General features: G+C 40.0%; 1 protein-coding gene and 1 pseudogene across 1 annotated transcript; one reads left to right on the forward strand and one right to left on the reverse strand.

Annotated features, from left to right (window-relative positions):
• Positions 1–26,479, reverse strand: part of LOC114445048 (dynein heavy chain 6, axonemal-like) — a 42,405-nt pseudogene continuing 15,926 nt past the window's right edge.
• Positions 24,157–26,349, forward strand: LOC114442163 (uncharacterized protein DDB_G0280579-like). Its single transcript, XM_028415496.1, has 4 exons — positions 24,157–24,294; positions 24,549–24,711; positions 24,943–25,131; positions 25,455–26,349. The coding sequence occupies exons 2-4, from the start codon at positions 24,549–24,551 to the stop codon at positions 25,625–25,627; spliced, it is 525 nt and encodes a 174-aa protein (XP_028271297.1). The 5' UTR covers positions 24,157–24,294; the 3' UTR covers positions 25,628–26,349.

Here is a 26,479-nt window from a genome sequence, read left to right on the forward strand (position 1 = left end):
GATGCCCTAAGTGACACAAATAGGCTGCTGATGTGTGTGGGCTGTAGCGGAAACATTTCATCATTTGATGATCATCACTCCTCCTCCTGTCTCAACACATCCCTCTTAGCCATTTTGTGCTTTTTTCTTTCTTTTTTTCCCCATTTGTGAACCATTAGCATCCATGTGGCTGTCTTCCCATCACTCTTCATCCATCTACTGTATCTCCTCTTCTGTCTATCGGTTTGTCCTTTCTCTGCCTGAGGCGACATGTGTACTGTGAAATTATAAATTCATCCAGTGACTGACCGGACAGCATGAATTCCAGTGGACGACTACTGGACAGAATGTCTCATCTTAAAAGATCTGTATGTGCTGGCCTGCTTTTATCTAGTGTCAGGACGACGTTGTTGCTGCATAGAACTGATGTCATTCTACTTGATACATGACAGAATCTGACAGATCAGTGCGGGCTTGAACTGTTTATTGAACGAAACTTCAATTCATCTAACTGGCACAGGAGTGTCACTGGGTCGCTTGGATCGCATGGAGGGAAGCATCACTGTCACGACAAAATTGGAAGAGCGAACCAAAGAGTGACCTGAAGAGAGAGAGAGAGAGAGAGAGAGAGAGAGAGAGAGATGAGTTGAAAGGAAATAAAGCTTCTCAAGAGGACACTAGCTGAACCCCCTAAGCCCCCGTCCAATAACCGACCAATAATGAGCCATGCCTTAAATGTGAATATAACTGAAAATAATCCATAATGTACCAGTGGTGGACAGAGTCCTGGCTCTGGCTGAGGTCTTGTTGAGAGGAGCATGGTAGAGGTCTGGCTCTAGTACATACTGCACCACCGGCAGCGCAGCATTCATCACTCTGAGCAACACATCCTCAATCACCATGTTGATGTTGTCCCAGCGACGAACATGCTGTCCACCAAGTCCACCATCCTTTGGCTCTGGTAACTGTTGAAGAAGTGATGAGCCAGAGAAAATAACTTGGCAACATGTTGATGAAGATTCTCAGTCATCCAGGTCATTTTCACTGCTAAGCAGCTTAATCAGTTTTAAGTGTTTGGTGAGGAAACAGGTGGGGGTTTACATGTGGTAGAGGGTCTCAGGACCTGAGGTCCTCTATAAACCCGTTTCCCCACCAAACACTGATGAAGCTGCTTGGAGGATTAGAGTAATGTCTTCAAGAAAAAGGATACTCTACATTCAAAAACACAACTGCACAGCCCCAGCTATGCTCTTATAGACGTTGGATTGGATATATTTGCAGCTAAATCAAGCAAATGCAACTGATAAAAGCCTTAAAGCATAATTATTGTGTAGAACTCATTATAAGCAAAATGTTTTTGTTTCTCTTTCCATTTGCAACAATAGTCATAAACTGCAGGAACAGCAGTAAAATTGATTTTAGAGCAACTTTAACCATTTCAGTGAGTTCCCTTATCAGTACCTCGCCATCCACATCTAGTTTTGCATTGAAGGGCAGAGTACGTAGAGCCTCACAGAGCGCCATCTCATCCCTGTACGCTGGCACCACATTGAAGCGGAAGTTGAGCTCATCAATGGGCAAATTGTATTGCCGGGCATGTTTCTGCAACACCCTATACAGTCCAAAAAATAAATATTATTTTGTGGAGGAACAATATGTCTCCTTCACCTACACAGAGTTATTTCCACAGCCTTACTGTGCTGCAGTGTTTTACCAGTAAGAAAGCCCCGAGGAACGAAGAATCCTGAGATCCAAAAAAAAGAGAGATCTAATTAAAATATGTGCTTCCTGAAGAAACCTTGTTAGTGTGTTGTGCTTAGTATGCTATGGTGCATTACAGGCTTCCTGTTACTTATGGGACCTAAAAGTGACTCAGTGACAGTGGATTCTCTCTTCTGAGGTAGTGAAGATGTGCAGTGTGTGACTCAGCGGCTACCTATCACACTTTATGGGCTAAAGCGACTCACCCCTGTTTGTTTCGTTTGTGTGTGTGTTTGTGTGTTTGTGGGTGAGTGTGAGAGTGAATTTTAGGGATTGTGCAATACGCATGTTCAGACCAGTCTTACGGAAGAACAGCTTAAGTCAGGGGAGATGAACCAAACGCTGAAAGAGGGCGCACAGGGAGACAGAAAGAGAGAGAGAGAGAGGAGGCGAGTGGAGGAGGGGGACAGAAGAGAGATGGTCTGTGCCTCAGGGATGAACACAGAATGGGCATGTGTTATTGCTCAACTTAATGAGATAACACACAGATCAAACATACAAATTCACATGCATGCATGCACACACACAAACACAATCAAACCAGTATGCATAGACAGCTTTTCCTTGTTACATCAGATTCAGAGTCAGTGATATAAAGAGACTTGAGCCAGAAGGAGGAAGTGAATCATATATTTTCCTCCACGTTTTCATTCAGCTCTGATTAATTTATATGCGTTTAGTTGGCTTTATTGAGACAAATTACATCAAATCTGTGAACGCAACTTTAAACTCAAATGTGTGCGTAAACATCTGTGCTCTCTTCCATACCTGGATGAAGGAAGTTCTGAGGGTGAGGTCTCTGACCCAGGAAGACAGGGGCTTGAGGGAGGGATAGGCAGAGTTTGCCCAGTGGGTGGGAACCTGGTTGTTTAGAAAGCTTGTGTAGGTCCAGTCCATTTCCTCTGACATCACCACCTGACCTGCTATAGCCTTCTGTAGAGTGATAAGAGATACCTGGGAAACCCAAATAATCACGTCACAATGATGCAGTGGAAAGGGCATGACACGACTTAAAGAGGCAGACTGTGTCTGACACTATAGAGTAAACGATGTACAGCATGCTCTCCGAGTTCACTTTTGTAAACATGCATGTTTTTGTGTGCTATGTGTGTCACCCTGAGAACTCGCAGCAAGTTGTTGAATCGGTCCGTTTCCTGGCCCAAAACAGTTGTGAGAAAGTTTAGGCGGTCGTTACCGTCTCGAACAAACAGGCTTTTCACTGCTTTATCCAGACGCTCTGTATACAGACGGGACGAGAGAAAGACAGGCAGATAGTCAGGGGGAGGTTTTGCGTTTATGATGTTACACAAAAGACTACTTCATCGTTACTCTTCGCTCCATGACGTGCTGAAGAGCGAGGATTGACCGCTAGAATGGTGTCGATTAGAGTCATGGTTTCATGGTGCTGTAAAAGCACAACGTACACAGATTTTACAATACTCTCACACTAAATCTACTTTTATAGTAAATCTATATACAGTTCAAGCAGGGAGTCTGTCCATAGTGTGCAATAGACACTCACAGAAAGGAAGGGGGTAAATGTTTTTACAGACTCTTTCACTGCTGTTTCAGTGTTGTTCCTCACCTGAAAAGTTGGTATTCTCATGCATGCCAAAGACCTCGGGATCATCTGTGATGGGAAGACTCTCAATGTAGTTCTTGTATTGCTTGAGTTCATCTGTCTCTGGGGCAGAGTAAACGCCTTGCACACAGGGAAGACAGCCATTAATCCAGAGAAAATAAGGGAGTGTTCACTGTGACAAATAAGACTTTTGCATATGCAGACTTGCTGCGTTGCATTTAATTTGCCTGGTGTTCTGGTTATTTTGTTTATTCTATTTGTGTATATATAGAGAAAGGGAGAATGAGCTTTACCTAAGGGAGAATAGGTGTAGCCAGGCTGCAGAGATTCAGGAGAAAAGAAGCCTTTTAGGACTGTCCTGAGGCAGCGCTGATCCCATATGTAATCTCACCTGCAGACAGAATAATGACCAGCATGGTTAACTGATACAGGAGGTGGTAGTTTGAAGGAATATCCTCGTTATGTCAGATTGCATAGCTTGAGATATTTTAGTTTAAAATCAGACCTTTAGTACTTAAGAGTTACTGTACAGTAGATGCAGTGTTTTCTTTCAGACTGTCAGGTGTATTTCAACCATCCTCTTGCTCTCGGATTCTTCCTTGCATGGTTAGTCCATGCTGCCTAAGGTCACTTACGGTGGTATCTTTTTATGCCCGTACATCCCGCTAGAGGCTGAGGAAACCATCTGCATTTTGACGTATGAAACATTAAATTGCTTCAGACATTCTGTTTCTAATGCAGAAGCACCAACACAAGCCACAGAAAAGGAATAAGGCTCAAAAGGAATAGGACTTTTCAAAGAAAGACATAAGCTTTATAGAAAGAAAAAGAGGATTCTAAATTATTTTTCAGGTTCAAGCACTGAAATCCATACTTTGTGGAAAGATATACGCAGTTATCTAAGGAAGGAAATGAATAATCAGACAAATCTCTGCTGAAAGCCTTTAGTAAGCTGCAGGCTAGGTAAAGCAGGCTTTTTTTTGCACAGAGAAAAGAAGAACTGCTCCTAAAAAGGAAAAGGCAATATCATGCTTGGTTTGAGCACAAATTCTTTCCCTCAAAGAATCTGGAGCTCTGGCTCACAAGAGCTGTTAGAATTAAGGATTAAACTAATAACACAGTTGTGTGATGACAACAATGAGGGACATCAATTTGATATTGTGCGCTCCGCTGAGACTGAACGCACCACATAATCATTTGGAGGTGTAATTGAAAAGCAGAAAACAAATGAACTTTAGGGATATGATGAGCATTGTTTCTGAATGGGCTGGCTTCCTCTTCTTTATATTAACTTTAAAGATGTGCATTACAGGTGACAATGACAAACAATATTAGGCTGACGTAATTAAATCCAAATTAAATTATACATTAGCGTCCATGTCTGTGACAATATGACAAAATTCTACATTAAGTTTCATGTTTAAAAAAACATCATTAAACAAAACAATATTTTAAATTCTTTGATATGAGCCAGCTGATGAAATGGTTTAATTTTCAAACTCACAACGTGCCATATAAAATTGGACTTAAAACAGCACATTCCGACGTGCTCGGAGAAGAGGGAACATCCGTTCTTTTCATTTCATTTCTATGAACACAGTGAAGGGGAAGAGAGCTGTGAATGTTCACTGAGTGGCAACTGAACAAACACAGGATCATTGCTGCAGAACAGAGTGAAATCGTGTTACAGGGCTGTCCTGCCCTGTGAAATCAGCAAACACGTACGCTTTCCCCCATTTTACATGATGCTGAAAATGTGTGTGGTGTTGACAGTGTACAGCACAACAAATACGGCAGCAGACAGTGATACAAAGTGACTATTTCCTGTTGCGAGGCAATCCAAAGACTCATTCAAACATGATATTTTTTCACAAGGAAGTGCTAACATCTACAAAATGTTTCTTCATCAAATTAATTGGAAATATATGTGTACATATATATATATATACACACACACAGGTCTATCTACATTTGTCTATGCACTTCCCTACCAGTTGTACAGATGAGAGCGTCCCATGGGATGGTGCCATCTTTGCAGTAGAGGCTGAGGTTGAGGAGAGCACACTCTCTGTCACTGTCATTGAACTCATAAGGGATGTTCCAGCCCAGAGGACCAAACTTCTTTCGTTCCTACGACACATAAAAACAAGACACATATAAGGAGACACACAAACTGACAAGCACTAGACAGACAACACAATACATCCAGGTACTCAGAGCAGTGATGATACTGTGACTGAGTGTATGTAACCTGTATGATAGCATGGAAAAAGCAGATTCCAAAGACCGGCCTCCCAGAACATGCTCTTCAAAGAAATTGCTGGTGATCTCTGTGAAGGCTCGTCGCATGTTGGCTCATAGGCTCATTAGTCACCAGGCAATTGACAGCAGAGAGACCTGCAGCTCAGTGGTTACAGCTGACAACATCACAGTTACGACAACCCACAGTAGCTCCTTGTTAAAAGGCAGTCTGTACGCCTTGCTATTATATCTGCAGTATGACTCTCAAGCATAGTCTAGTGTAAAACACACTTATCAAACTATAGAGTCCATGCTGCGTAAGGCTAATGCTGATCTTGAAGGTATTCACAGAATAATTAAATATATATCAACTTAAGCACTAAGGAGCCACTTAGTCATCTACTATGCTGCAACATTGGCCCATTCAAGTGGTTCATAATTACAATGTACATGCACATGCTACTACTGATTTAAAGATTCATATCAAGATAAATGCAATTAAGAATTTTAAAGCTTACATAGTTACATATGCAATGTATGCTGCCAATTAGTGAGACTGTGTGTGTTTGTGTGGGATGAAAATGATTTAAATGGCTGAATAAACCCTGGAAAAGATGTACACTTTATATTTGCATCGGCCAAAGGGAGAGCAGTACTCTTACAAATCGCTGTTTCACAGTGTATAACAGCACAGACATCGATCACAGCCAAGTAAAACTGTGTTTTTTTGGACAATTTATTTACATAAAACTAACGCTTCATAAACACACTTTGACAGTAAAGATATTCATTTATTTACATTATGAGTCTAGAAAGTCTCCTAATGGTTAAATGTACCCTGTCAGGATGCCTGCTCAGCGGCTCCAAACTTAAAACCAACATGACAGATGACATTTTCATCACGGCTCATTTTCCCAGTGGCCAAAGAGCTTTGAGTTCAATGTTATTAGTTTATCTTACTGCCATTAGAATTATCTTGCATATGAATAAATGTCATTAAATATTTTTCTAATGTTTTGCAGGTTCTCTGACACTGCGGTTTGCCTCATGGTGGTGCGCAGTTCTGAGCAAAGGTTACACAAATGTTAAACACCTGCAATCCTCTGTACAACTGATCCCACTCTAATGTGCTGAATAATTACTGTAATTACTGCACTGTTCTTGTGCAGACGTTACCAGTCCAGCCTTTTGTTTTGCTAATTACACTGGATGCTAAATGTCACATAACTGCCCAGTAAAAGCAATGCAAATCTGTCTCATCCCAACAGACCCAACAAAAACGCCACTATCTAGTGCTTTAGCAGCACAGTACCATTAGTTCCTCTGCAATCATAATAATGAGCTTTCCTACAGCTACTTGTACTAGACTAGACTAGACTTTTGTGTGTGAACATCCTTCATAACAAAGACAGACGGGCCTGTTCAGTACAGAAAATGTTGATTTACTCACCAAAAAGCACATGCAGAAATGTCCTAATACTGCAAACATTAATCCTGCAGAGCACTCTTCGGACTTTTAGACAGACAAATCTTCAAAAGAAATGCAATGAAGTGGCATAATGTGTTTGTATGACTGCGCACCTTGACAGAATTCTGAAGCACTGTAACAGGAAATTCTTTGGTGGGCATGGAGCTGAGAAACAAACGTGGATGGATGTGTCTGCACTGAAAGAGGAAAAAAAAGAAACAATGATTTACATGCATTAAACAGAAAGAAAAAGTCAATGGAAAAAGCATGGAGCTATACTGAAGCACTGTGTCTTCTCTTGGGTACGTTTTCATCCGCAATCACTATTTCTCAAGTTAAATATCCTGTTATTTAAGCCACTTTTACCACAAGTATGATTATACTTTGGTGACATCATCATATACCTTACTTCCATTTGGACTCTCCTGGGTGATGTTGCCCTCCACATCACGCCATTTAAAAACTTTAAAACGCCAATGAGCAGCAGCTTCAGTGCCTGTGCATGATGTAGGCTCCTGATATTGTTGTACACATTAAATATCCTTTGGCTTAAGACAGCTAGACTGACTAAACATACTTTCTGTAGAAAGTGCAAAAGACAGACACCTCCTGTGTAGACATGCAGCAAAATGTTCATGCCAGTAGTAGTACCAGGTTCTGTGAAGGTCTTAATGAGCTCCTCCATGGCTAACATCCAGGAGACAGCCAGATGGCAGTTCTGCAGGAAAACCCAGTCCATGCAGCACTTTTTATTGCTGCATGGATCATCTTCTCTGCTATAGGTGCCTGGCCTTGACCCAATGAGATCGAGTCAACCCTGAGAAGAAAGGAGAAATAAATGTGATAATTCTACACATCTGTCAGATATTATGTGTATAAATCATCCTTTATGCATTAAAATTCTGAAACAATATGTCCGTCAGGGAGGGTCGGCACAGTTATATTTTGGCTCCAGAGACCAAGTCATCACACTCTTTGTAACCATTCCTCCCCACCATTACTTATTTGACCTGTCAAGACATCCTCTCTCATTTGCAAAGCGCTGAAAGGCACCTATGGGGTCAGATCCTGTGCTGAGGATGAAGACCAATGGGGTGGAGGGGGGCATGTCATTGTAGAGATTAGCCAGGTCTATAGGAGGGTTTTCCACAAACCGCTCCCCCAGTGAGACAATCACAAACTCAGTTGCTGCAGGGACCACCTGGAAAAGAAAAGGGACGGAGTCCGTCAGACAGTCACAGGGTAAACCGGACTAACATGGGACTGTGATGAAGGAACCAAGAGTATTGACACCCAGAAAGGCAACATCCACAGACTTCCTCCATGCTCACCTTCTCTTCCATAAAGCTCTTAATAAGAACTAGCTTCTGGAAGGCTCCCAGCCTCTCACTCCAGTAGCCTTTTATCTCTTGCTTCCCCTCTTTGGACTCCCCCAGAGGAGGCAACTCTGACACGTAGCCTTCACAGGTCTCTGGATTAATGGATGCTTGAAAACGTCCTAAAGGAGAGGTGACTCGTTTAATACTACACAAATCTGACATAAAAGACCTTTGCCTGGTAGGAAGCATGGGATTTGTACACTATGTGGTAAATGATGGTACAAGAGTGATTACATTACATGTCAAATGTTTTCATTTCCATATTTAGAGGAAATACTAAATTGCAATGGGGTTTGGTTACCGTGCTTGATATATATGTGGGTACTGGTGATTTCCTTGGAGATGTCCTTGAAGCAGGGCAGTGCGTTCTCAAGCTCACAACATGTCTGCCAGTGAAAATCACTTAGCCATGTCACATCTGGCCGTTCTGCATGGTCCTGGGATAAGAAAATGAAAGGGGAGATGAATCAACAAGGAAAGTGGGGGGGGGGGGTATGAAACAATAAAGCATGCCAACAGTGTGATGGAAGGATAATCCAAAACATATAAGTCTGGTAGTTATAAGAAATGTCATGACAAGTATGAAAAGCATACAAAGTGACTGAGAGGAGAGTACATGATGAATGTATAGAAGCTGGAAGACAAAGGCAGAAGACATGGAAACACAAATGTGAAGGAGGATGAAGGAAGGGCAGAATCAGCATGAGGATCACGGCGGATAACAGACAGCACCTCCAGACTAACTAATGCCATATAAATGAATATCAAATGATGGGTGAAGAGAGGAAATATACCCCTGGGTGGCACTGACTGATCGGTATTGTGGTCTTAAAACCATCTGAACTTGTCAATATTACCAGAGCTAAATCTCAAAGGTTCTTTTATTCATTGCTCTGTGCTACATCCTATATTCATTATCCAAACCAATGGTGTCTCAATTCACACTCCTCTGTTCCCCCAGAGTCAGAGATGATAGAAAAATACATATTATGAATGAGGGGAAAAAGATAGAAGAAGGGCAATTATTCCCAGGAATCACTGAAATGTAAGCAGGTTGGGGTTCAACTAAACATCATATAGCCCTCCTCAAGGTGTCCAGAATGACCTTATGTTTGACTTGAGTGTTTTTTTCATTAATTGCTTAAGGTCCATCAGCATGCAGCGTGCATGGACAGCTGAAAAACTGAGATATTTCTTATCTCTCTTTCACAGAAATATTTATTTTGTCAACCTTTCCAAGGAAAGAATTTCTCATACTCTGTGTTCTTTTGTCTGTCTCATATTGTCTGTGTTTCCATCAGTCTCAGTAGTTCCACAGCAATAGGCTGGCCAAAAGAGAGACAAGGACAAGTCGCTCCTTTTTTTCTTCTCAACTCAATCCTGACATGAGAGGGGGACAGAATGAAAATATTGCCTGAAGGCCGACTTGTCAGGGGTTTTAAATGGGGGAGGAAACAGCACCTTGTTTATCTGCATTTAGGAGGATCCAGCCAAGAAACTGTATCAAATTTGTATATTTCTTCCAATTACAAGAATACCTAGGAGCCAATTTTTTTTGTTATCTCTATATTCCTGTAGGAAAAAACACCATGCTTTCCAGTTTATTCTGACTTCAGTAGTCAGACATTCTTACTGTTCCTACATTCTGACAGTTAAAAGCGTGGCTATACTAAAACTGGGATAGTTGTACCGATATAGTTTTTTTAGTTGCTTTGTTTACCAATAGCTCTGCTGCCTGTTGTATTGACTATTAGTAGGTTCAGAAATAGCTTAGTTTAAAAGGTACTACAGCAGACAGATAAAATCACTGACTGAATGTAAATAATACTTCAGTGTGTAAAGACGCAGTTACATTATACTCAACATAAACACAGCAACACACTACTGAGACCCTTATACAGCTTTTCATCCAGCATCAGTATTTCAGCAACCTTTTCTGACCTGATTCGCCACTTTACCTTTTTGAAAGAGGAAGCGCCCCTCAGGAAGTACTGCCACTCTCCATCAGAACTTTCTCCACGCTGCCTCATGATCTCTACACACAGCATGAAGCTGTAGATGAGCTTGTGCTGCTCAAAGAGGCCACGAGATACATTGATGTAGGAGTCGAGTGAGATCTGGTCCAGCAGGATCTGGAGACGCTTCTCTAGCACGCTGCTCTGTTCTGATGTCTCAATAGTGGAATTAAAGAGCTGTGGGAGAAGAATGAAATCAACAAGAGAGACAAAAACCCAATTACTATGTGGTGTGTTGAAGCATTTGTGTTCTACACAAATTTTGTGTGCTTTGTAGACAGGAAAATAAATAAAGCCTGCTTCATCTCTTCTACCTGTTTGAAGTACTTCAGGGAGAACTGATACATGGGATCGATCTCAGAAAGACTGGCGATGACAAAAAACAAGCCAGAGCCTCGGGTGGCTACAGAGCGAGTTGATCATCAGCTCAGTAGATTCTGCGTCCTCCAGGCGTTGCTTTATGACCTCTGATGTCACCTGGAGATAGTGGAGGAAAAAAACAGACAAGAGAAGTGATTGAGGAGCACGACAACTAGAACAAGAACAACAAAAAGTTTCCATTTCAATTAGAACAATCAGAAAGTTGAAAATGATGACAGGGAATGCAAAATTCATCAAGATCATCCGTATGACCTCTGCCGGAGACCTCCTGGAGAGTCTGAACGAGCTCCTCATTGTCAAGTATATTCCCCTTAGAGGTAAAGAGAAGCTTAAGAATGCGGTCCTCGAAATCTTTCAGCTGATTGCGGTCAGCGTTGATGCGAACAATCAGCTGTTCCTCAAGACGTAGACTCTCAAGACGCACCACATCACTTTAAAGAGAGAAACGAGTTGCAGGGTAATTGCAGGGTAAAAAGGAGAAAGAGGAAAAAAAGAGAGGGAAAAAGGTAAAGTTGTGAATATGAGTCCTAAAGTTTGGTCTGTGAGCAGTTGGTCCTCCAAGCCAGACTCAGTCACAGTGAAATTGATGATTGTAACTTTGATACATATCTGGAAAACAGGAAAAAATTGACACGCCAAAAGACACATTTTACATTAATCGAAGCCAGGATCACACACACAACAATTCTAATGAAACACTAATTAATTTATAAAGATTTAACTGTCATGCCACTCTGCATTATCAGAGCCTTTGTTTTTTGTGTCTTAACAAAAACATCCTCAGACTTATTCGGCCGTTACAGTCACCATGCAACCCCTGGTTTGAATAAACCCTTGCATTCACAGGGTCCTTCTGCTCTCCTGGCTGGTGTTGAACAAAAGGGCACTGCACACAGGAGTAGCTGGCAGGTGATTTAATGTCTGCAGAAACATGGTTTGATGCCAGGCGTTCATTATACTGCCCAATATGTAGCTTCAATGGCAGAAGGATTCACAAAGGTTCTTGTGTGTGCTACTGTTTTTATTCCAAACATGTGTGCTTCTTGGAAAGCACATAAATACCTATTATAGTTTGTTTTGGTATGTTGTGAGCAAATGTCTGTTGATGTTAGTGAATTCCAAAACTCCATAGTGACCTAACTGTCTCTGGTGCAGACTTGTTGATGCCATTTCGACACCATAACAGCAGGTGTTATTATGCTAAAGCACAAAAAACCTTGTAATGGAAACATTGTTCAATAACGGCCTCATTGTACAATTATGATGTCATATGAAAGTAGCCCTTGCAGTACAGTACAGTACTTATTTGAACATATTGTGGGCAGTGTGTTCCTACCTCCTCTAGCAGTACTGGCATGCCCATGCATATGGCATTTTCTAGGGTACGAAGGAAACTGGGGTCTGTGAGCTTGATCACTTTTAGGCCATGCTTCGTCTCTTTGTTGCGGATCCACTGATTGGCCTGAGGGTGAAAGAAATAACTTTGACCTAATGTGACAAAAGACTTTGTACCTGAATGGATGTAAAACAAAATAGCTGTGTACAATTCACATTGTATTATCTACAGCATTCAATGAAACATGATCAGACATGGAAACACAATAAAGAAGCAGTGAAAATATCTTCATTTAGTGCAAATTTGCAATGCTGAACGAGCTGGTTGGTGTCCTTTCTACCGTATGAAGGGAAGCTTGGTGTCCTGGGGCGGGGGCCAGTCTGTGACTTTGTCTCTGACCGTGTCTGAAAGGAGGTTCTATTTTCAGAGAGATTTTTTTTTTTTTGTTCTTTACGCTAACACTGCAGCCATTTAGTTAGCTCATCTCAGTATGACACCATGTGTGAAACTCTAACTACCAGTAATAGTAACAAATGACTTATACATATGTCCTCTGAATTAATTTACGTCACCTGATCCTGTGGGTCGATCATAAGAGGCCAGCGACGGTCTTTGGTTACCAGGATTCCATTCTCTGTAGATACAGTGTCACAGAGCAACCCTTCAGTGTTCCACATGACATATGGATCACCCAGAATGTTGATCAGGCTGAAGGGGGAACTGATGGGTATGTTTAGCTTCTGACACTGTATAATCCACTGATCAATCAGCTGGGGAACAACAGTAAACAGGGTATATGGTATTAGCTGTTACTGCTTTCTTCACAATATGTTTCATTTTTTCTGTTCTCTTTTATCATGTAGCTTCTGTATTTTGATGATGCACAGACACTTTTCATTCACTACTCCACTAGAAATTACATATATAAAAAAATATATACCCATATATACCCAGCCAAAGGCAGTGCAGTGAGGTGCAAAACTCTAGACCAGGCTCACATTGGACATACCAGCTGCACACTTTATCACAGAGGCCCTAAAGGTTTTAAACCATCCCATCACACTGTACCTACCAGCTGTCTACGGTGGGAAGTGAAGGCTCCATAGTAGGCAATGCAGGCAGCTGCAATGCATACATTTCCCACAACACTGATAATTTCCTGCTCAAACAGAGCAACACTTTCTTCCCAGCGAATCTGCTCATCGCCCAGAGCAGAGGTCAGTTTCCCTGCTCTCTCCAGTTGAGCCTGTGTCAGAGCCATTTTGCTAACTATGAGGAAGGAAAAAGACATTTTAGTGAACACTTTCAGTGAACACAGTTTAGACAAGTTCAAGAACATTTTAAAGCATAAACTGATTTTAGAAGTGCATCCAGGTATGGTTTATCATATCAACATAACAAACTGGTCCTGTAGGTCCTTGATCTGATCCTCCTCCTCCTTAAGTTGTTGCTTTTCCCTTAGTGTTTTCATGGTTGTATCCAGCCTGCATAGGTAAGGGTAGCGGGAGACAAGTATGCAGACCAGTCATAAAAAAGGTATTTACAGAGAGGTGCACGGCAGACAAAAATAACTAAAGTGACAAAGGAACAGACAGCAGAAAGACTGTGAAGAAATATTGTAAATGTTCAGCATATCAGTAATTGCAAGTTTATTTAAACTCTAAAACTCTTTATGACTGACCTGTGCTTTAGCCATTTTTTTTCTTTTAGGCAAAACGTCTTTGAGCACTGTGGAGTAAAGATCCATAGCTCTGACCCACATGCACATCGATCTGCAAGCTTTGGACGCCTTCTCCACCTAAAAGCAACACATGATAAAGTATTACACCCAGCACACTGAAACATACTGGGTCAAATTCCATCCATTTTTTCAGAATATATATCATTAAATCTGCATAGCGTACATACAGTACAGTGGATAAACGATATAAATTACATTGCCATTCCAACACTGACAACAAGCGTCTGAACTCTAATCGTTAAGTTAAGTAAAAGAAAAGACAAGAGAAGTTCTGCTGATAGATATCTGAGTGTTTGACATGAAATTCAAACAGACCTTCTCAGGTAGGAAGCCAGGGTTGTTGGTGTATTTTTGCAGCTTCAGCAGGATCTGAGGTTTGATATTATCCTTGTCATAGTCTGTCAGACGCCTAAGGAAATTGGCATCTCCCAGTAATTGCTTGGCAGAGGGCCAGTCTGGTCTGTAAAAAATAAAGCAATATTAGTGAGAAACTCTAAAGTGAGAAACTCTCTCAAAAACGTCTAATAATAAAAATAATAAAAGTTTTTGCTACGAAATAAATCTGTTAAAAACATTAGGAATTTTTCAATTTGACTCTGGCAGATTGCTATATACATTTTATTACATGTTGCATAATTTAGCAAACTCAGCCACAAGCTGTCATGTAAGAAAAATACACTACTTACAAATAACCAAAGCTTGTGTTGATATATGCTGTATAGCCTTCAGAATAATCTATCAAAGCCAAACATTATTACGTCCTGATGCCATGACCACCTCTTTTTATACGTCCAAAACAACACTGTAAGTTGGAAGATCTAGCAACTAGCAGCTAAAAATCCCTTTGTTGTTCTAGTACATCCCAAAAATAGTTTATCTGATCAAAATCTGGAAATCTGGCAACAACAACAAACAAAAACCTTTTAGTCTTTGTAACATTTCTGAAATCATTCCCAAAGAATATTGCAGCCTCCAAATGTGCAATGTCCTAATTACAGAGGTCGCATGTAATGTGCAATGGACTCATTTTCTCACATGTCTTATCCGTTCCCCCTGAGGCTATGTGCACTCAAGTCATCCATATAATGCAAAAGAACACAGGCCTCATCTAATACAGCAGCCTTCATCCAGTTCTGTTCTGTTTACCAAAGACATTGTTGCCACTGTCACCTGTGCACCACTCCCACCTCCAACATACCGACAACAGCACAATAATCAACTGTTCACCCATTGGGAGTGTAAAATCCTTTGTTATTTGCTTTGTGTTTTGGCTCATCAGTTCACGCTTATTTAACTTTTCTTAGTAGTTGCAGTTAGTGAAAATTCTACGAAGTGCCAGTGTGCAGAAGAGTGGGTGGAAGAGGTTGAAGTTGACAGGATATTGGGCAGGATCCGATTTGGAGCAGCAATCCAGTAGATTAATAACTGATGAAATTTAGGGGGTTTACAGAGGGATGAGTGCCAAGTCATGAGATAGTAGCATAATCCCTCTGAATGCTGACTACAAAATAAGTGGGATTAAAAAAAATAGCACCATGGAAAATAGAAGAGTGAGTGTAAAATGACAAAAAAAGATAATGATAGCATAGTAATGATTGATAACTGCCTCTGATAGAAATGCTGATGACTATGATTTTTTTTACTTTGTTTGGATATGAAAACAGAAACTATTGGTGTCGAATGAAATCAATGCATTTAACTGGGCCTTTGATGTCTTTGCCCTTCATACTGTGACTTTATTTTATAAAACTGCATCTGACAGCTTATCTGACAATATTTTGACAGATTATGTTCTAAAAAACATGGACGTGGCATAATCTGTACGAAAGATATAACGATTAGCTGGATCAAGAAGAGTCATTTCATGATGGTCATCACTAAGTCTGGTGGTTTGGTAAACGCCTTGATCTCAGAGATGTCGGCCTTGCTGAGAGAATTAAGGGCCTGATTGGAACTCTCCAGAGCCACCGATGCCTCGTCCAAGTCCCTCAAAAACTCACAAAATAAGACTACATACATAACTACATACACAAATCCAGCTTCTATTACTTTGGTAACAATGTTACTAATCAACTAATCACAATGATTGGGTGGACATACCAGAATCAACAGCTGTCTCTTGTTGTCAAGCATGCTCAGGTAGAGGTTGATAAGCTCCAAATAGGAGGTAGGTGTGGTGTAATACCGCCATCTCGCTTCAAAATAGTAGCGCTCAGCCATGTCAGTGACACCGACATGTATCTCCACACACAAAGCAGACAAGTTCTGCTTTAGGTCTTCAATGCCAAAGTCCACATTCTGTACAGCAATAAGAAATTCAAGCAAAGAGGAGTGATCAAAAAATAAACCTGCATACCTGCACAAACCAGTCAATGGTACAGCAGTTAACCAGTGAAGGAAACATTTGACAGCGGGACCTGAAGGCATCACCCACAGGGCTCATACATAGCACAGTGTGCAGTTTCTCTCGTACACGTGAGATGAAATACTGGAACACCTGAGGGATTGACCACACGCAGAAAATCTCACACATACACAGAAAGCACCTTTGGTCTCTGCAGGGGTTAACATAAAAGTGGAAGGTTTATGTGCCAGTTACAGTCAGTGCCCTTAAGCACTAACTGTAACTGACCGGGCCATTCCTGAATTTTTATCAAAGTCGTTTTATTTTTCTGAGATGCAAGTAGAAGTAATAAGTAATATTATTATTCTGCTTCTTTCTCAAAAAAGAAACGGCTACATTTATTTTCCGAAATGATGACAGACCCTTTAAGTGCATCCTAAAACCGTCCCTTAAACAAACCCTTAGAAAAAGACTTCAGGTGCCTGCATAGTTTAGGTTAAGACTGCTGTTATTATACATGTATACCAAGAAATTCTCCACCCTGTTTTCCTTTATATACAAGTATAAGATATAAAAAAGTGATTTTTCCATTTGCAACTTGTAGAAAGTGTTTTATACTGCAAACAGTGTTTGGTGTTATTGAACATATTGTAAAAGCTGTTAGAGACTCAAATCCTAGAAGAAGTTCTATCAGTTTTGCTATTGTGAAATCATTTTTAATTATTATTGTTTCTAATCATATTTTTCAAATTTTTCTTACAAATATATTGTACATGTACTGTACAATATCAGTTAAATCCATCAACCACCTACCCAAGTCATCTTATAAAAAATGTAGAAATTCAATAGATAGGCCTACATGTTAGCATGTGCCCACCTGGAGACATGCTCAATGGCGTCCTGGAAGAAAACCAGCTTGGTCTCCTTGGAGAGGGTCATGTTGTAATCATACATACTCCTGAAGCACAGCCTGGATCGTATTCATATCTGTCAGACCCTCATAAAGGCGATCTTCTTTCTCTGTGCCCACCTACAAGGATTGTGGGAACACCGGTAAATAAATGTGGCATATCTGGGTAAACATATAAATAAGATGTTCTCTGAAGTGGAACCCGACCTTGATGAAGTCTCCAAATATGATGGGCTGAAGGTTCCAAGTTAATGTTAAAATATCTGCCTGGCAGAAAAATAGAAAAGTGACAAAAATTACTTCTTATACAAGTAAAATTCAAAATATAGACACATAGCAAAGCAGATGTAATTTACAACTGTGCATTTAACAAAGAAATTCATTTTGTGAGAGCTCTTACTGGCCATTTCGCAGATGAGGGTGTTGAAATAAGTCTCATCTTCGCTGTTGGTGAGTCGGTCATGGAATACCCGCTGACAGTCATGGCAGAAGAGACGGAAGACCTGGGTCTCTCAGCTGACTGGGCTCACACTGCAGTATACCTGGACATAAAGAGAGGGAAAATGTATGGAAATGATAACAGAATTCAAAATGCACTGCGGGACAATGAACAACAGGAACACAACAGAAAAGCACAGCAAGCTGAGGCACGGCTTGACAAAAGAAAATCTCTCAATGCAACAGAAAACAAAAAGCCACAAAATAACATGAAATGCTGCTTTCGTTTATTACTCTCCAACAAACATACCGAATGTATTGCTACAGGGCACTGTGTGTTTGAGTAATGAATTCTGGTAATGTTGAGCAAGAGGCATGTAGAAAAACACTGGTGTGGCTTCAGTGTACTTAGATGTGGTGATGATGCCTGCTGGGTAAAGATAGAAAGGGAGAGAGGAAGAGGAGGCAGAGGGATGGCGGTGGAGACGATCTGGGAGCAGCGACAGAGCTTATAAATGTTGGTAATGTTGCTTGAAAAGATAAATTATGGCTTTGCCACATGCTGTGGAAGTGAAAAAGGTTCAGACGCTGACTTTAGTTTGTACTGGGAAAGAAAGTGTGAGCAGCCTGTGTGCATGTATCTGTATCTATTGCAATAAAAGGTATATTCAGTAATACAGCTAATAGTCTGTGACAGTCTGTGATCACCTGTGTTCTATTGTTTTCCTCTGTCAGCATTGCTTTTAAAGTATCTCTTCAAACTTACACAATGAAATTAAAATCACCATTATTGTCTCCTGTGCTACAACTGTGACAACTGCAACTCACTGTGCCCTGGGTGTCCAATGATGTTATCTATGTCTGTTACTGTTATTTCATATATTACTGCAACTTTATTTATAATGCACATAATGCACTTGTTTACCAAAGTGCTATAAAAAAATATAATAAAATAAAAATATATTAAAACTCATTTAAAATATGTTAAAATAAATAAAAAAAAATAAAATTAGATAAAATAAAGTAGAAGAAAATAAAATCATGTCAAATGTCAACATCTCAAGTGGTGCAAAATGCCAATGTGAACAAGTATTAAAAAACAGTAACAGAGGAGTCTAATGTGCAGAGGCAGGTCGTTCCAAAGTTTTGGCGCTGCCACCGCAAAGGCCCGGTCCCCTCTGAGCTTCCGATTTGTTTTAGGTACACTCAGCAGTTTGTCAGCTGACCTGAGAGCCCGATGAGGTGTGTAAGGAAGGAGAAGCTCAGAGAGGTACAACGGGGCAACGCCATTCACACAATTAAAAAGAAATAAAAGCAGTTTAAAATGGATCCTAAAATGAACAGGAAGCCAGTGAAGGGAAGATAAAACTGGGGCTCATATTTATGTGTGCCAGTTAAAAGACGTGCAGCTGCATTTTGCACAAGCTGCATTCGAGAGATAGATGACTGACTCACCCCAAAATATAGTGCATTACAGTAATCCAGCCGGGTGGTTACAAAGGCATGCAGTTTAGTTTAAGTTAAGTGCTTTATCTTAGCTAGCTGCCGTCGGTGAAAGAAGCTTGATCTAACAACGGATTGAATTTGGCTTTCAAGCTTTAATTCAGGATCCAGTTTAAAACCCAGGTTCACAATCTCTGGTTTGCAGTACAGTTTCAAATCATCACCTCCACCTTGGAGTCATTAACATGTAGCATTTTTATTGAAGGGGAACAGTTAATGGGTGATCCTAAGAAAGAAATGTAACCTATGTGTGTGTACAGTATGTATGCTCATATCTCACCTTCGACAAATTTGGATAGGTCCCGGAGATTGAAGACCTAGTGGGACTTAGCTGGTGCGGGCAGCAGATCCACACTCAAACAGTTGTAAATGTCCACAGCTGCATTCACAATCTGTTCAGCACAGTCCCTCACTGCCTGGGAAAACTCACTCAGGAAACCGCAAAGGATGGCCTGGAGGAGGTTTGGAAGGTACAAGAGATTTTAATGGGGAAGACAAAGAGGGATATATGGAAAATCAATAGCAATAATAGGGGTTAAATGTAGGGGCACAGAGATGAAGTGGGCAAAAGTGAAATATTATCAAAACAAATGCATCAGCCTAGAAGATTTAAGATGAATGACCTTTTTCAACATTACATTTAATTTATAGCTTTAAGCACTGAGTTTAAAGCAGTCATTTAACAATCAACATGAGATCTGGGAAACAATAAATGTAGGATTCTGTATTCTGTATGTTCAACACTCTGATAACAGCACATGTGACAACCCACTGAGGGAAACAATTCATTGTATACAGCATGTGTCTGTGAATCTGTATGTATGTGTGTCAGAGTGTGGCTCCTTACTTTGAAGATCTGCTTGAGGCTGTGTTCCGAGGGTGTTGGCAGACACAGCATGCTGAAGTGGCGAATGAATCTGGGGGTCACAGGGTTGCGCCCCCCTCCCGGAGGAGCACATGCTGCTGCAATGGTCATTCCCTGGAGCACAGAAAGAGCAACATAAATGGGGGAGAGATTGTTGAATTATAAAGTAAGAAAATGTGAACATCTCCCATCAGAATGTTCAGGCGGTAAACAGTGTCTCTTTTTTGAAGCATGGTATTCTATCACTGTGGAATAGGTCATTTCTACTGTCTTTAAGATACAGTAAATATTAGTGGGGCATTACAAACGGTTACAGTAATGTCAGCAGCTGCAAGACTGGAAATACACTTTACTTAGCTGTCTCATGCAGCACTTAACTACTCCTGAACTTCTTATACATGTCACGAAGAGTTTCAGGTTTTTTGCTTCGCTACTAACAAATGATGGTAACACTTTATTTGAATGGGTGTGCATAAGGCTGACATAACGCTGCCATAATCATGACATGACACCTGTCATGAACATCAATGAATGCTTATGACAGTTGTCATAAGGTGTCAATCGGTAAATTATGTCACTTTTGATGCAAAGTTAACATTGTTTCAGATGTCTTTGTTATGACAACTTGACATTAACCAAGACAACATAACCTGTCATAAATATGACATAGCAGACCTAATTGTCAAACTGTAAGAAATATTGTTTTATATCTTTAACATGACATTAAGCTATCATATATGGTTGCTTTTGATATTGGCTGTCATGACACCATTATAATTGTGTCATGAATCTTGTCCTTTTCATTAAGATGTCATTAAGCGTAATTACAACGTCAAATCAGTTTATAACAGTGTCATGACTGTTTTCTGTGAATTCAAGTAAAGTGGAACAATTTTGCATTTTCATTAAGATGTCATTAAGTGTAATTACAAGGTCAAATCAGTTTATAACAGTGTCATGACTGTTTTCTGTGAATTCAAGTAAAGTGGAACAATTTTGCATTTTCATTAAGATGTCATTAAGTGTAATTACAAGGTCAAATCAGTTTATAACAGTGTCATGACTGTTTTCTGTGACTTCAAGTAAAGTGGAACAATTTTGCACTTTTCATTAAGATGTCATTAAGTGTAATTACAAGGTCAAATCAGTTTATAACAGTGTCATGACTGTTTTCTGTGAATTCAAGTAAAGTGGAATTTTGCATTTTCATTAAGATGTCATTAAGTGTAATTACAAGGTCAAATCAGCTTATAACAGTGTCATGACTGTTTTCTGTGAATTCAAGTAAAGTGGAACAATTTTGCACTTTTCATTAAGATGTCTAAGAAGTGCACTACACTATCAAATAACCGAAATGCCTCAACAAAAACAATACACAAGTCAAGAGATAGTTTTCCTTGCTGTATTTGAACACAAACATTTGAACAAAAGGAACTGTTAAGTTATTTGTCCACAAGCAGAGGGTTCCAGAGCAGATAATTTTATTTAAAGCAACCTATATCTGAGAGTTCATGCAACACAAGCAAGAATTTAGTCAGAAGAGAAATTGTGAACAATATAGGTGCCCTAAGGAAAAGTCTGTCAACAGGACAGACAGGACAGATGCCAGCAGACAGTGCACAGAGTCAGATTTGATGTTCACTTGATTTGTTTTTTTACATCATGGAAAAGTCTGCCCAAGACACCATTGTAATGGCGTACACCTAACCAGTGGTGCCACTCTATCATCTTGAGATGAATCTTCAGTGACTCAGGAGTACGATTACCTCTATGGCGCCATACTTCCAGCTTGTAGTTTTGCCATGCACGCTCAATATGTTGAGTATGAGCACCAGTCTCCTGGTTAACAAAGTTTTTTTTATGGCATACAGAATACTGACCATATCCATACTTTGCAAGTTGCCCCTTGTAGGCACGCCACTCATCAGTGAGGATGGATGTTCTGGGTCTGATATGGCGTCTAATTTTGCCTATAAGGGTTTGCCTTGTGCGATCAAGTCTCAGAATGGGTCTTCTAGAATTCCCATCAACCTCCAGCATCCCAAAGACCCACTGCCGCTCACGGTGCCAAGTGTTGCCGCATCAACCACGATGGTACTGAAAGTAAAAAAGAAATGACAAATATTTTAATAAGGTTTGGGCTATATCACATTTTTTAATTGTGTCCTTGCCACAGGCACTATAGCAAGGCAAGAGGGTGTGCTGCACAATCCACATGTAAAGCTTATTCAATCAACTGCCTGATTCCTCATGTCATTCAACTCATAGACACTATGTCAATGTTAACCATCTTTAATGCACCACTGCCCCTTGCCATAATAATCTTGATCTAAACATAGAACAGATATACAGCTGACCTTTTGCTTGTGGGCAAATTTGCTCTCGTCGATAACAACAAAACAATGACGACCACCAATCCTCATTCCTCTTTTCCTCAGTCACTTGAGGGCAGCGATGCAAACCTTCAAATGTAGAATTAAAACATCAAGTCTTAGTATGGAATTTGACAAATATGTATGCACACGTTTAGAAATAAGGTTTGTGCTTTGCAATGTACAGTATATGCATTGCATGTGTCACTGAGTGTGTGTATTGTGTAGCAATGTTATATCCAACAAACATATATTTAACTTAATTAATTATAGTACTTATAATTAGAGACCAGTATGTGATGTGACAACCTTTCTGAGTACTTTTGCCATTCTTGTTAATGTCCTGGAGCTTGCAGCTATCCCCTCAGTGATCATGTCAAGTTGCTTCAACCGCAAACCTTGTGCAAACCTGAAGAAAGAAAAAAAAATTAAGAAACCCAAATGGCATATTATCTTGTCATTGAATTGTGCTGACATGAAACTAAAATTAAACTGTACTATGTAACACAAGACTAGATATCTCTGCACAGTATATTGCACATATACATTTGCATATATACACTACCGTTCAAAAGTTTGGGGTCACCAGGCCAGTTCTACAGCTTCTCTGATCAGCATAACAGTTCTGCTGTGCTAACATAATTTCACAGGAGTTTTCTAATAATCAATTAGCCTTTTTAACACAATTAGCTAACACAATGAACCATTAGAACACAGGAGTGATGGTTGCTGGAAAATTTTTGTATATATTCCATTAAAACTAGAATAGTCATTTACCACATTAACAATGTCTAGACTGTATGTCTGATTACTTTAATGTTATCTATGTTTTTTTTTATAAAAATAAAGACATTTCCAACTGACCCCAAACTTTAGAATGGTAGTGTAAATTTGTACAAGTGTTGTCTAGCCTATCAAGTACATTCACTCATCCGCTGTATCCTCAATAAACTAGAATTTTCACTTTTTTGACATTGTCACCAAAAATCTATTTAATTTATGTAAGAGCTGTTGTATTGGACTGCATTAGATTGCACAAGTGTGCCTAATGTAGTGGCTTTTGAGTGTAGGTGTTTTATAATTATAGTTATTTTTTAGGACATAAATAGCTCCAGTGCTAAGAATTAGACACACTGAGTTACAAGTAAGGAATCCTACATCAAATATATCTATAAATCACACTGCTAAATATATTACTAACATTTTATTTCTTTAATATTTGAATATTGTACCTGTGCATGAACTCCAGCCATTTTATCAAAGTATTGTGAGACTTGTTGAATATTGAGCCATTGCGTACAGACCGTGGGGAACTTTTATGATGCTTACAGACCCTAAGAAAAAGAAGGCAAAATGCTGAGAAGTAGGCTACCCCATATAAAATATCAAACAGCATGTTATACATGTTATAACTAGAATATACTATAGAGGTTTCCAAAAGTTTTATAATGTTACAGTAAGATAATGCCCAAACGTTTTCTACTTCCTGCTATGTTGTCCACCTTGATGGCTAATAACTTCTCTTACCAAACTATAATAGCTAAATTAGCAAGTAAGAGTTAGCTTCTGCTTACCACCACAGCCCATCCTTGACGTGACATGTCACCAGGTGCATGCAACGATTGCATTTAGCGCACTTCATCGTTCTCCTCAGGATACCATGTTTCTGCATCCATCTAACTGTTCTTCTTCTGTTCTTCTTTGTATCTGAAAGCCTAATATTTTTTAGAAGTCCTTCCATTAGTGCCATTGCATTGACAACTGGTCCGGTCACATGTCGCGTGTGTCGCAGTGGAAGCAACATCAGGGAGTACGTCACTTCTTCCTCATTGCTGGAATGCGCGCGTAAGCGATAGCGTCACCATCACCTGACCGTCCAGAGACAGTTATCGATCAACACAGACAGGAGTGCAACTGTGCAATGTAAAAAAGGAAACAACACCAAGGAAACAAAGTACCCTCAAAGTTTGCCATCTGAGGTAAGCTAAGCTAAAGGGAAACATGTAACATTTGGATTTTATTTGGGGGAGACTGAATAACATTTATGTCAGTCTTTGCTGTTTTAGGTAAAGTCAAGGCAGCCGGTTATAACATGAGTAGTATTCCCTCCAATTTTCATCTTGCTAATTCTATACAACTGCAATATTGCATTTGCCAAAGTTACCTTAAATAATGTAATGTTAGCTGTCTTTACATGGTGCTTGTGTTCTTTGCTTCACACAACTGTTGCTAGATGGATACTCGTCTCAGCAAAAGGGCACATGGGGTGATGAAGGCTGAGGAAGCTAAGGAAGTAGAGGAGGAGATGAACAAGGAACAGACAGAAGATGAGACAGAGGTCCCTATTCGAAGATATAAGAAAAAGAAGCCAGTCAAATATTCCCCGAAAAAACAGAGTGAGTCTTGTTATTCTTTTAATATATATTTTTTTACTACATTCACCTACAAGTCTTGAAATTAAGTTTTGGCTGTAACTTTTAAGTCTGTCACTTGAACTAGCTACGTCTGCAGCAGATTTCTAATCTGTGTTCACTTTACTTATTTATAGTCAATTGGTCATTTATGGTCATTTGGTCACTGACTAAAGTAATAAATATTTAATAGAATGATCGCTGCCCCTGTTGCAGTGTCTCCAACAGGGGCATTGGAGTTGGCCAAACTGAAAGAACAAAATAAGATGGATCGGCAGAAGATTGAACACCTTGAGGACCGCATTAAGTACCTGGAGGAGGCCAACAGGGATCTAAAAAATGACAAGGACTTCTTACTTTCCCAAATTAAGGGAGCCACCAACACACCTGCATCTACTGGGAAAGGTACAAATGCCCTACAATTAATATTATTTATGCAGTACTGTACTTGTACTTGCAGTACTTGTGGAGGAGAAATTTAAATAGGCTGGGTTTTCAGTAGCAGAGTGCAAGGATAGCGTATAATAAACAATTAATGATAATAATTTCATCGTTGTAACACCTGGAATGTCCAGTTGATTGGAAAAACTATTTTCACAAGCCCTTTCAGTACTAAGAGTGCATTGAACTGCACTGAAAAAAGTATATTCTTAGATTTTTGAGCTTTGTTTTCTTATACACTTTGTTTTCTTATACTTGTCCATCTCCCCCCACCCCCCTCCTCACAGGCTCTGGAAAGACTGCTCTGGAACCTGCTTCATCTTCAACCTCGACATCCCCCTGTCCTTCCTCAGACTCCAGCTTCTCATCATCCTCAGAAGAAGAGGAAAAGAAGAAAAAGAAAAAGAAGACCAAGAAGTCCAAAAAACACCCTGATTCTCATAGCCGGTTCAGGCATTGATCATCTTTTTGATCAAATGCTTTTCAACTGTAAAGTTGACGATTACTTAACTGCCCTCATATTTGTTATAAAAGCAATTACTCAGCAATTACAGAGAGATGTACAGCTTTTTAATTCTCCGCAGGTTATTATGTGCTCTAATCTGGTTTTGTTAGATATTTAACCTGTGAAACAAATAAGAAAAAATCTACTTACTGTACCATTAGGTTCACAGTGCAAGGTGGTTATGTTTTGTACAGCTTCAGAGGCAGGTAAGCGAGGACATTACTTGTTGGGCATCCTTCTTCCATGCTGGTCATGGCAACTATTGCTAGCTACAGAGGCAGGTACGAAAGGAGCTAAATCTAATAGAACAAGCCTAGAAGGAGGATGCACATTAAACCAGCAGTAGGATAAGTGGGATTATTTCTCATTTGATAGTATTACAGTACCTTTAGGGTGCCCAATCAGCAATGCCAATGCATGTCTGAATTAAGATGCCTTTTTTGTTTGTTTTTGTGACCAGTGACCACAACGGATGGAGTTATCCGCCGCTACAAGAATGTCCTGTCCATATTCAATTAGCATGGATCCATGAAAAAGGCCTTCGCCAAAATTAACGTCGACCGCAACACAGCTGTGATTGCTGAACTAGCGATCACATTTCCAGACACCTTCAAGGACCTGCTTCCATGAGATGAAGCTAATGAGAAGATGTCTGCATTTGCAGAGCGTTGCAGGGGAGCTATAACACAGGAGATGGCTGAATTTATCACAGCAAAGAAAAAAAGTGGAAAACTCCTCCCAATAGTGTATAAATACACTTAAGAGTGTTCATTTATGTTGATGTTAAATGACACTGTTTATGTAACA

This window comes from Parambassis ranga, chromosome 1, assembly GCF_900634625.1.
Source record: "Parambassis ranga chromosome 1, fParRan2.1, whole genome shotgun sequence".
In the NCBI taxonomy this organism is placed as follows: Eukaryota; Metazoa; Chordata; class Actinopteri; family Ambassidae; genus Parambassis; species Parambassis ranga.